Raw genomic sequence first — 12,360 nt, 5'->3', positions numbered from 1 at the left:
TTAGAGCTATGGTTGTAAAATACCTGACATATTCCCTGCGGCTTCCATAGCTTTGGAGCACTTGTCTTCTCTTACTTATATAAATGAGAGTTTTAAAAACATACGTAGAATAATAATTTAAGATTTTATTTTAAAGTTTTTTAAAATTTTAAAAGCATTTTAATTTTTACTTTTTAAAAATTTGACTCTTATAGAAGTTGTTCAACTGCTTATATTATGTAACTGGTACATATACAAGGGATATCACGTGCCTGTTACCAACATGCTGTGCTATGTAATGAGAAATTTCTCATTGAGGTGATAATGAACGGTTTGACACTACGCTACCAAGGATAGCAAGGATAGCAAGGATAGCAAGGATAGCAAGGATAGCAAGGATACCAAGGATAGCAAGGATAGCAAGGAGATGCTTATTATCGCAGTAAAATGAAGAAAGAATATAGATGACTTCATGAGCAACGCCCGATAACATATAAGTATTACAAAACAATGACAATGAATGAATGAATATGAAGTACCATGACAGATTTGACACGATATAAAACATGCTAAGAGATATCTGAGAGACAGTTTCAGCAGTGCTGAAGAAAAATAATACGAGTAACGTTGCATGCTTAGTATCAACTTACAGAACTGCGGTAAAATTTTGGATCCTAAATAATTGCAAAATATAAACTGACAGACAATCTTTCATTTGAAATGTAAAATACAATCAGACGACAAGCTTTACAAAGTGGCCGAGATTAATCTGGTTTTACAAACTTTGTTTGTAAGTTAAATATGAGGTAAGTTGACAGCAACAACAGTAGTGGCTTCAACAGCAAATAATTTAAGATAATATTTTAAAGCTAAGCAAAGAGTGTCGTTACCTTGCCCCATCCTCGGTAAAGGTCGCCGTGTTTATTTCTATTGCGTCGACCGCGTCGATCCGTGCCTCTCAGACCAACCACTTTTCTAGAGTGGTTAAGCCGATAGAAACGGTTTACACCGGAACGGTGACCACGACCGTATCGCTTCATACTAAAGCTTTCTGAGAACAACTGGAAACCATAAACACGGATGGCTTGCAAGAGAGCTGTATCTGCGCTTTAGAAGACACGAGTGAGCACGGGTGTCATACCAGTAGACATTCTAATAGACTCGTATTGATTGAACTGAGAGCATTGAAAGGATCAAAACAATAAGAAAAGTCTCCTTCCAGTATACGAGAACTCGGATCTTAGACTAGTTGTCAGCTATAGGATATTTAATTACTTAGACTTGGTGCACAAGATTACTTGTCATGCAGTAGATTTTATAATTTAATCGTTCTTATTAGCATAATAAGCGACAGTGACGATGCTGCCACTGCTGCGGATAAGAATCAGACCACAGGAGACTGTCAGGGATTGCGCGTGCCGAGATGTACCTAGGTACTCTGACAGCAGAAAATAAAAAACTTCAATATGATTGGCATTCTAAATACAGATTAAAAATTATTATCCAGGACAGCTTTCGCAGCGACAGCGGAAACTATAGCCTTGTAGAAAGTGTGAACACAAAGAGGCGTTATCCCTAAGGAATCATATGAATTAGCTGCGTGTGTTCTTGGCTACCTCAAGCATGCTTTATTTGCTACGCAACACAAAGCAAAAAAATTATATAGTTGAACTTAGCAAGTCTGTCAAACTGATAGGCATAGCCTGTGTTTTAGAGCAGCAGCATTCCTGTGTTTACCGTAGCACCGTGTGCCTTGCTGCAGACTGCTCGTCCGCTGTAGACATTCATTTCCCAGGGAAAACAGCCAAACTCATCCTAGAGTAGTTAGTAATGCATATTAGTAGGAACAGAGGCTACGAGTAAAAATGGAGGTTTGAATGTTACGACCAGCACAGCTAACGAAAGGTAGATACTGGCTATAGGAAATGTGTTGACGCCAACTGTACATTCCTGTTAGCAGAAATTAAGTGAATTTAAGTGCATGGTAGCCTGTATTTATAGACAGCATGGTTTCAAAATTTCTGGAAAATATGCAGAAGGTATATATTGAACACTAGGGTCTGATTTGAAGTCCTAAAACTACATGAGACACAAAAGTCATATATATAATTAATAACTAACCAACCATAGATACTAGCATGAAAGGCAGTATAGTCTACACCTACATATGTACACTTGAAAGTAATTCAAAAACAAACTTCAATAGTAAAGATTTTAAAAAATGATAAGTACAACGTCTATGCAAAGAAACTAATAGCGATGATAATGAAAATGATTGTCATTGAAATTATAGTAATACTATTGCTATGCTTATAAGTGAAGATGTATAGGCAAAAACATACTCTGGTGATCAGCAAGTATTTTAAAAACATAATTTTCATTATAGAAGAGAGGTTGGGTGTGTTGGGGATTAGAAAAGGTCGTCAGACTCATTCAAGGTTTACAAAATGCAGCGCCAGCTTATGTTACAGCGCATGCTCTAGATCTGAAAGTTTATTAGACATTCACTAGAAAGCTACAACTAAGCCTCTACGAGACAGGGCTGTTCGCATCATGTTATTTAAGTTTTCAATGTTTGATAACATGTCCATGTAAAATGTTGGGCCAAAGACTTTTAAAGCTGTTCTCACTACCAAGGATATTGTTATTTCATCTGCTAATATGGCACCTGAGTACAAGCGAGTATCATGTTAGATCTATAATTAAATAAACTAACTCTGTAAATAATTATGTATGCAACCTACTTATGCTGGACATTATAAGCATTGTGTCAAAACCATGTAAAACCATTTCTATACAAGTGATTGCCTTCAAAGTTGTATTTTTTTAGGTTAAACAACTTAAGAGCAAAATAACTTATACTAATTTTTACAGCTACAAAAAAATAATGCAAATTCACAAACTGTCCATAGTAAAGAGTTACATCGGTTAGTTTCAGAGTCAAGCAGCAATTATTGTTTCAACGACAATATTATTACTGATGTAAAACAGTCTTAATGAGGGCATAAGGTCGGCAGACAGTCGCCTTCCCTCGAGTTGAGACGATAAAAAGAGCTTCAGCAGAGACTTCTAAGCAAACTCAGTTTCTGCAGTGGGCAGAAAATAAGCACTCAGGACTGAAGAGGCTGCCTACGACAGCTTATTGATTACTTTCCGCTGTTCCGCGTTATGGAATAGTGAGATACCGATAAGGCAATATCTCTCTATTCATTTTACTTGTTATTATTATCTATATTATGTTTATAAATAATTGTTTCCTGTATTGAAATATATGACAGTAAACGGGTCATTGGACAGGTATGCATAAAGATGATAATACGCCTTGCAACTTCTCAATCAATACATCTGACAAGACGAGACTCATCAAGAGGACAACTCCAAGAAATAAACAACTGCGCTGAGATGCAACGGGACTGAACTTACATGTACATATTTAAAAACTTTCACTTAAAAAGCTAATGAAACAAACATAGTATTGCATCTGGCTATTTATAATCTTTCTTCTCTGAGCCTACTCTACCCCTCCGTCTCCTCTCAGAGGTTATGTGTCTCTATTATTTCAACATTGTCTATAAATAATATTACCCTGGGACATTATTCAGCATCAATGCATATTTTCATCTTTTTTTCTCAGTGCTGCTCTCTCAGCAGTGCCAATATTCATTCTAGATACTAACAAAACTAGATAAAATGGTGTAAGAGATAATGCCAGCCCTAGAACTAACGAGTTGGTGATAGCACATGTGACACCAAATGACACCTTGTTTTAGTCTATCGAACATCGCTAGCCTTACATTAACAGCATACAAAGTTTTGTATGTTATGGTGCAAAAAGAAATGCATCTCAAGCCCTTGTCAAGGCAAGAGAGCCTAAACTCACTGTAGGTACTTAACAAAACTAAAATAGTATTAGTATATGTGACCGATGTATACCTGTGTTGAGTTCTCTTTTTCTTCAATCTCTATTTTAGAGTTACAATTCTCATCATAAGCTCTAACAATCCTGGATGCTAGTAAAGCTTGTATAACCTTTTTTGCACTTTCATACTCGTCTGCACGGTCTTCTGAGTGGAAGCTATCTTCACGTCGTCTCCGCATTCTCCTCCGACGTCGTCTTCTTTGCATTGGTGTAGCCATCTTGTTAAACCAACTTACTAAGTCGAATACGGCTGACAAACTGTGTGAACACAGAAATGATACACATTATCGATATAAACGTAGCAGCAGAGTTATGGTTGTCTTGAGCTGTAATAATTTTCGTTCGCACTGTCGTCTGTTCGCTGCTATACAGCGGACTCATTCCCGAGTGTGAACGCATTAACACATTTTCGCGTGTCCCGTTCCCTCTACATGAATATGTTGCGCCAGCTATGAGTGAGCCGACCTGAGCGTAGTCTAGGGAGGCTGTCGTAAACTGCACTATGGCAGCAGTATAAGAGATTCTGATTGCTTTTCAGTATTGCCAGGGGAAAGACGATGATGAGTTTTTGACAAGCATTTAAAGGTGGTTCCTTTTTCTTTCTCGATAATTTGATGGCGGATAGTCAATATTGAGTTTATGAATCAGCTTTTTAGTTATAAGTTTCTAATTAGCCTCACTTTTGGAGCAGCAGTCAGCAAACATGTTCGTGTTTACACAAGAGCACCCTCAGGAGCTGGTAAACAGTTGATTCTCATTAGCGTCCTAACAGCTTATCAGTGTAACAATGACCGTCTTTATTTTGGTCTCTAGCAAGTCTTCTCTGTTTCTCACCAAGCCTCGTCACTCATTGCAGTCCATATCCACTTTTTCTATATTCATGCTGTACACTATACTAGTGGGCGCACAGCAATTTAATCAACTTTCAGCTCTCATCATTGTGAGATGAACTGCTACAGCTGAGGTTGAAAAACTTTAAATCACAGAACTTTGGCTTTTTTAATTTAGTTCAGTCATATGTAATAACCGAACTTTGGGTTTTTTTGAATTGTACATGATATCGGTGGTGTATTTTACCAGAAGCTCATGCTGATTATATGATGAAGGTGGAATAATATAAGGAACTATTTTATTGTCTATATATGATAAAGTTTTACGGCGAGTTTGATCCAATGGTTTATTATTAGCAGAAAGCAATTCTTATACCACTTTCTTCAATATTGCTGTTGCTTTTTGGTGCTGACCTGCTTTTTGGTGCTGACCTGCTCTGTGGTGCTGACCTGCTCTGTGGTGCTGACCTGCTCTGTGGTGCTGACCTGTTCTTGGGTGCTGACTTAAATTATATCAGTTAAATATCTACTTTTTAGAAATGCTGATTCTGCTGTTTAGCCAGCCCTTAGTACTAGCACCTGCCTACAAATTTTGGCCTGAGATATAGAGTAATCTCTCCTACTTTCTAGGGGTAATGCTCCAGACCCACCCATAAAATAGGAATTTCTGCTAAATAGAAACTAGATGTTTTTGAAGCATGAGCCATAATTGTAACACTTTAGAAAACTTAAACTGCTTTCTAAACTTTCACTATTCTTATACATGTAAGTACATGTACATATACATGTACACGTAAGTACATGTATATGTACACGTGGCATGCATGTATAGTACATTATGCATATAACACTAAAAGTGGCAAGAGATTGATGACAACTAGGGCAGGAAGTGAAGGGGCAAAGTCAATGTTAAATATTTTTGAACCAATCATTATCAAACTAGGAAAATGATGAAAAGCATTTATTAGAAGTTGGAAAGCGGTTTCGATTTATACTTTGTTGAAATTCTATTTTTATCGATGACATCAATCAGCTCAGTGCTAGGAGACATTCATATCAATAAACTGTGCTTTGCCCTTCATGCCTTCGCTACATTAGTGAGACATAATGAGGCGCAGTGAGGATAATGAGACTAATAGTGAATCACAGTGTAAATACATGTATAAAAATGAAGGCAACCACGCTGTAGAGTGAAATAGTGACAATACAGTACACGGTACTGCTGTACACTTTACTGCTGTACTATTTTACACTGTACTGATGTACACTCTACTGCTGTACACTGTAGTGCTGTACTATTGTACACTGTACTGCTGTACGCTCTACTGCTGTACACTCTACTGCTGTACACTGTAGTGCTGTAGTGCTGTACACTGTAGTGCTGTACTATTGTACACTGTACTGCTGTACACTCTACTGCTGTACACTGTAGTGCTGTACTATTGTACACTGTACTGCTGTACACTCTACTGCTGTACACTGTAGTGCTGTACTATTGTACACTGTACTTACTTTTTAATTTGTTCATTTTAAAACGACAAAGATTTTTATAACTCGTGATATAGCAAAACTGTCATAATTGAAACCATGAAATGGAGAGACTATTGTATACAATTATAAAACTAAAGTACAACTTTATGTACATCAGCACTATTTACCTGTTTTCCTGTTTCAGAAGACTAGCAAAAGCAAAGTGGCATTCTTAGCTAGCTGCAATCCATGTTTTCTTGTAGTGCAACAACAAAATAAGTAACGGCGTTTTAACACAAATTCACATGTCTATGAAAAGTGCTATTTCTAAAGCTAACTTAGACTAACATCTTGTTAACTAGCTTAATAAAAAAAAATTTCTTCCAAAACAGACCTTAAAACAAATATTACACAATAGTAAGGCTTTGCGTACAATGACATGCTAGTACGTGGAATATATTCTCTACACTTATCATTTATAGAGCTCTGATATTTAATATAAATCAGAACATCATGCGGTAAAATTAGATAGCTTTTTACGTCTCAATAAACTGGTAAATTGAATCTAACTAGTCCACAGCGCTAAGCGTACTTTGGTATGAGAGGTTAGTGACATCGCGTAGACTGCGACAGCTCTTAAAGGTTTAGGAAACACTCTACAAAACTCTTTTAATCTTGCTTCATAAATCTCCTCTTTCAATCAGTAAGCTACATATTTAAACATTGTATGTATTGGCGTGTATATATTACTTTGTTTTAAAAATTAATATTTTTTGAGTTGTTCACACGAAACTTGAACAGAACTGGTCTGTATGTCAGGCCACCTGTATTCCTACCTGACTAGGTTGAGGACCTCCATCTTCACTCGAAATAATATTCATAATCTCCTGAAACACTCCAGTATCGGTCACCTCTGAGCGAATATTCCTCTGCTGTTTTATACAAACTGAACTACGCTGACGATGTCCACGGCGATAGTGGTGCCAACTCGGTTTCCTTACGATACCGACAGGCTGATATTTTCGACCCATCGCTAGTTACACAACTACCTTTCTCTTACGCCAATCCTTGTTTGCATTACAGAGTGCTGCTCTTCAACGATCAGATGTTGGTGAAACATTTGCATGTTCTACGTAGGAATATATCCTTGACGGATTCGCGCAGAAGCGCTGTCGAAAGTTCAAAGGGTCAAAATAACTGCACCTATGAATAATCTTAGTTGTTACCTCTGTGTTTACGACTAGATCTAAGATATGTGTAGAGGTATGACGGTCAGTGGCAACTGGTGCGGCCTATCATTTCTTATTCTTAATTTCATTAGCAACTCCAACTGAGATTCTCATTAGTTCATCTCCTATAATTACATTTACTACAAGCTTTGACCGCCTAAATTTATCTCATACAAACAACATAGCGTGATAATTATATCAGAGGTTTTCTGGGACTACGTGATACGTCCAGCAGGTAGTCTTTGATTCTCCCTAGTAATATTAGCAGGTAATTAATCTATGTTACTTGATGTTAGTAATAGCGGGTAGACATGAATCAATATTTGATGCTAATAGCAGCGGAGGAAATTGTATTTAAAATACTATTATTTCATATAAATTAGGAGTTACGCTTCTTTTCGAGAAATGTTGTTCACTGATCATGTAGTATTTTACTTTGAGCCGCGTGTAATGGTAGCAGGATGAGAGTTTTGTAGGTTTCAAATACAAGATCAGTATTTTCAGCTAACACTAGTGTATTTATATTACTCTCATTTGTAAGATTGTAAATGATTATTAATAAATACTTGATATTGATAGATTACTCTCATTTCAAATCATTGCACGTAAATTTAATTTTTCATTTATATGAGGCTAAAGATGGAATAATATATAGTAATTTTATACTGATCAAAAATCAATTGGTATCTATAGCAGACTACCTAGTATATGGGCTTTTATCTATACCAAGCTTTCACTTAGCTTGCTCTTGGAGATTTCTCCCAAGGGAATTAAACAAATGGCCGTTTTCATGAATTACTAGGTATTGTTTACACATGCAAAATGGCAAGGGTAGCTCTATGCCACAAATCTAAATTTATGAGTATGAAGAATCGAAATTGAAAAGAATTGAAACAAGAATTCAGAAATCTATTAGAAGAGGACCATCAACAGTTTCTACCTATGTCTATGTATGGGCATGTCTATGGCTATTATCGTTATTGTTGTTCAGCTGGTTAGACTCGAGAGGGAGCGACTAGTCAGAAGGTTTCAACACTTTATTTAGTATTCCATTTGATCCTAGCAGTGCAAACAGATTTATATGGCTCAGATCATTCTCTTCGAAATGTTTAATTTAAGCAACACATCATCCCATCGTTGTAGGGCCAGTCGCTTTTATTACCACACGCAGTACACTCACAAAGATTGCCCACAATTTTTTCATTTATTTGCCAAATGTCAATATTCTATTTATATTAATATTATTATCGATATTACTATTACTGTTATTATTAATATTTTTAATGTTGTTGCTGATGCTATTCAAATCATGTCTACAAATTAACCTCTCTATAATTTACTTTGCAATAACTGAACTCCCAGTTTCGTGCGTAAGAAAAACAATTGATATCATATCTATTGAGTTGCTGCCTGTACCACCCTTTGACCTTTCCATCTGCAGACTTATGTGGAGAACCTCACACCCTACCTCATTTCATAAACGCGTGAAACTATGAACTGATAATAATAATAATAATATACTAGTAAGCAGTGCTGCGCATCTCTGTGCCATTTTGAGTGAGAAACCACTTATTCTAGAATTACCTTCACAGGTATATGCTCTTCTTCAACAATGGAAGGCCGGATAATCGGCGAAATATTCCAGAAGAAACCAAAGTGTGAGTTCTATGTGAAGAAGGTTAGCAGAGTTTTATAAACAGTAAAAAAAGAGAGAAATAGTGCTATTTAACAACGAGTCAAGGTCCAGTTTGTCATAATTCTAAATCATTATGGCAGCTTTAGGTGCAAGAAGAAAATATGAATTAATTTTAAAAAGTTCAACTCAAAGGTTTTCTATAAAGTCTGACATGCATAAAATGCTATAGAACGCTTGCACTTACCAACATGAGGAAGCAACTCTAAAAGCCTTATTATTTATTAGTTATATGTAGTTATTGATCTGACATGAAAATAAACTAAAAACCTTTTAAATGTACTTTTAATGGTTATTACTGTTTCTTTCGCTTCTAAAAAAGTGGTGAAACTTACCGACGGTTTGGTTCCTTTGTGCTTGGAGGAACGAGCATGCTTGCTTCTTTGGTGGTGAGCTCTTCTCGTCAGACCTTGTCGTCTGCGGCCAGACAGCCCTTTCTGCAAAGGTAATAAGCTAAACTTCAGTTATTCTGCCAGTTTAGGGGTAATTAACGTAGTTAAACCTTTTTGCTTAGTTGCAACAGGCAGTTTACGTGGTCGGCCATCTTTAATTAGGTGCTAGGTAACAAACAAGCTTACGCAAACACTGGTTAGAATATGTGAAACTTCTTTACTAGCGTTGCAGCTAGTAAATTTTCATACTAATTTTTTTTAAATGGTTACAAATTTAGTCACACCAAATAAATACTTTTGGCTTTTTAGCAAATACTTGCATAGTTTGCTTAGGCATTTTATTTTATAGAGTTATCTAGGAAGGTAGACACCAAGATAAAACTATTATTGAAACCTTATTATATTAAGGAAAAATAGTTTTACATAATGTAACATATTTGCTAAAATTGACGCTCATCAGTGTGCATGAGAAATGAACGCAGAAAACAATGGAAATGACCTGGAAAGGAAGCGTGTTTGAGTTTATTGCATTAATATCTGCTGATTGCTGCTAACCTAATCAACTTGAAAGTGTTCTTGTACTCCGTTCCGCATCTTGTCTATATTACCTTCTGCTTAGACTAGCATAGCATTGATGTCTATTTATATCTCATGATTTTATGAAAGATTCTGAGAAAAAATGCATCGATCTCAAGGTCATTCTCAAATGTTCTTAAATGTATCGCAGCAAACTATTCCATAATCACACAACGCCGTTACAAGTATTGTGAAATTGATACAACTATAGCAGAGCTGAACAAACATCTGATAAAATATTTTTTCACTATGTAGGTTGCCTCGTAATTAGGTCAAATTTTATTATTAACTCTGATACGAGCATTCCATTCTGTTTACCTAGAGGTAACAGCTACCATATATGGAGCTTATTATGGGTTTTATTGGAAAAAATCTACAAACTGGCTAGTACTAAATGAACAATGCGTTAGCCCTTTATGAGGCCTGTGTGTATACTTGTTACATATTGCTGTATCAGTGCTGATAGAAGCAGAAAGATTTGTCTGCAGATCCTTTTAAGAAAGGAAGCTAATTCAAAGAAGATACAACAACTGAAAACAGTGTATTTAACAGATGAACTGGGGACAAAGTGTGCATGAGTTTTACGGAACCAGAACCGGAGATATGATAAAAACTACAATATTTTAGATGGAAAAAGATTTCAACTGTCTCATTCCATGTTGATAATTAGGCAGCCCTAATATATGGTCTAAAGTGTGTGTGCTCCAGTCCGCAAGCTTCAAATTCTGAGGCAGCATCCATGATTTTTTTGCATAAATAATTTATTATAAGGTCTAGCTACACTACTCTGACATTTGTTAGCGTCCTTAGCATATTTATAGCCTAAATTTGTCAACAATCTATGTAAAACCACAATTATGTTTGAATTCCTGTACATGTAAGTGCATACTAAGATAAGAAATAACAGACCAAATATGCTATATATCAGAGATTTTCAGAAACCACTAAGTTTCCAGAGACCATATAACTTGACCATACAACTTACTTTTGTAGACGCCTTGTATGTTTTATTAGTTTTTCCAGATGCTTTTGACGATTTATGAGATTTGGCACTTCGATTTTTTTTAGCGCGTTTAAGGCGGATGCCGTGTCTAACCATTTTAAAGCTGAAATGAGTGTGTTTAGATTTTTAATATAAAGTACGTTCTGCCTGCCTCTGATCCCCGCCGTCAATAGAGGCAGCATAATAGAGCGGGCGACAACAAGTCGGTGAAGAGTGTGCATTGCGTAGCGGTGAAAGTGCTGTGAATACGTCCCTCATCATGCAATCCCTTTCTTTGTTAAAGAGATTAATCAGCCAACAACAAAGGAAATGGCTGTTTAAAATTTACTAAACTCTAGCCGCTGGTAAGAGGCCTAATAGATCTCTATTACATTTGTAGGCAACACAAGTCTAGGTCTTGCTAGGCTAATCTCTCACCTAGTACGCTAGACTCAAATTATAAAACCAGATCGTTCAACAAGTTTAAAGATACAGACATAAACAATTAATGCCACTCAAGTTTTAAGAGGTATTGTTTTAACACGAAAAGTTTGTTGTCTATCAGCAAGCATTTTACTATAAAATGTATTACTCGGAAGGTTGCAGCGATGCAATAATATAAAAGTAGGTGTGACAAATTTGGCTGATCAATTATGATCTTTTTGTTAGATCCCAGCAGCTTTCGATAGATTAAGCACTCGACGAATAACTTTTATAACTAAAAATGTAATGATATTAAAATTATTTCTAACTTTTTTATACTATTTATAAAAATCTAAAAACACTCTTGAAATATGTAATTTGTCACATACTGCCACGGTTGCTGAAATCGAAGAAAGTTGCACAAGATTTTCATAAATTATCCAATCGATCGCCAACAGTGATAAGGTGATATCTTCTTTCCACAGTCCTAGAATACTTATGTGAGTTTTTAAATTTACCTGGTTGAGGGCACTTTTGACTTGGCGATGCTTTCTGTTATTTCGATTCCGTTGAGCATTGCTTACTTTTGCACAACTAACAGGCATTTCGCATTGACTTACAGATCAGAATGAATGTACAGGCACGGCAGCACGGCATCAATCTGGACTTGCTAGGGGTTAAATCGTGAGTCAATAGCAATTCGTAAAATAATGATTTGTTTCACTTGATTACTGTTCCCTTGCCGATTCAGGGCAAATAAGAAATACCGTTCCCTTGCCGATTCATGGCAAATAAGAAATGCCGCAGTATAAAGAAATCTTTTAATAGTATTACTTATTTAGTGATCAGAGTCGAGAAGAACTAACT

General features: G+C 36.2%; 1 protein-coding gene across 1 annotated transcript in view; it reads right to left on the bottom strand.

Annotated features, from left to right (window-relative positions):
* LOC137407244 (uncharacterized) overlaps nt 1-12,360 on the bottom strand; it is a 92,579-nt gene that overhangs the window by 32,774 nt on the left and 47,445 nt on the right. The window contains exon 5 of the mRNA XM_068093849.1: nt 9,456-9,557. Within this exon, the coding sequence (XP_067949950.1) occupies nt 9,456-9,557 (102 nt within the window). The remainder of the gene's footprint in view (nt 1-9,455; nt 9,558-12,360) is intronic.

This window comes from Watersipora subatra, chromosome 10, assembly GCF_963576615.1.
Source record: "Watersipora subatra chromosome 10, tzWatSuba1.1, whole genome shotgun sequence".
Taxonomy (NCBI): domain Eukaryota; kingdom Metazoa; phylum Bryozoa; class Gymnolaemata; order Cheilostomatida; family Watersiporidae; genus Watersipora; species Watersipora subatra.
The sequence above is the reverse complement of the archived record's forward strand: the minus strand, read 5'-3'. Positions and strand labels throughout refer to the sequence as shown.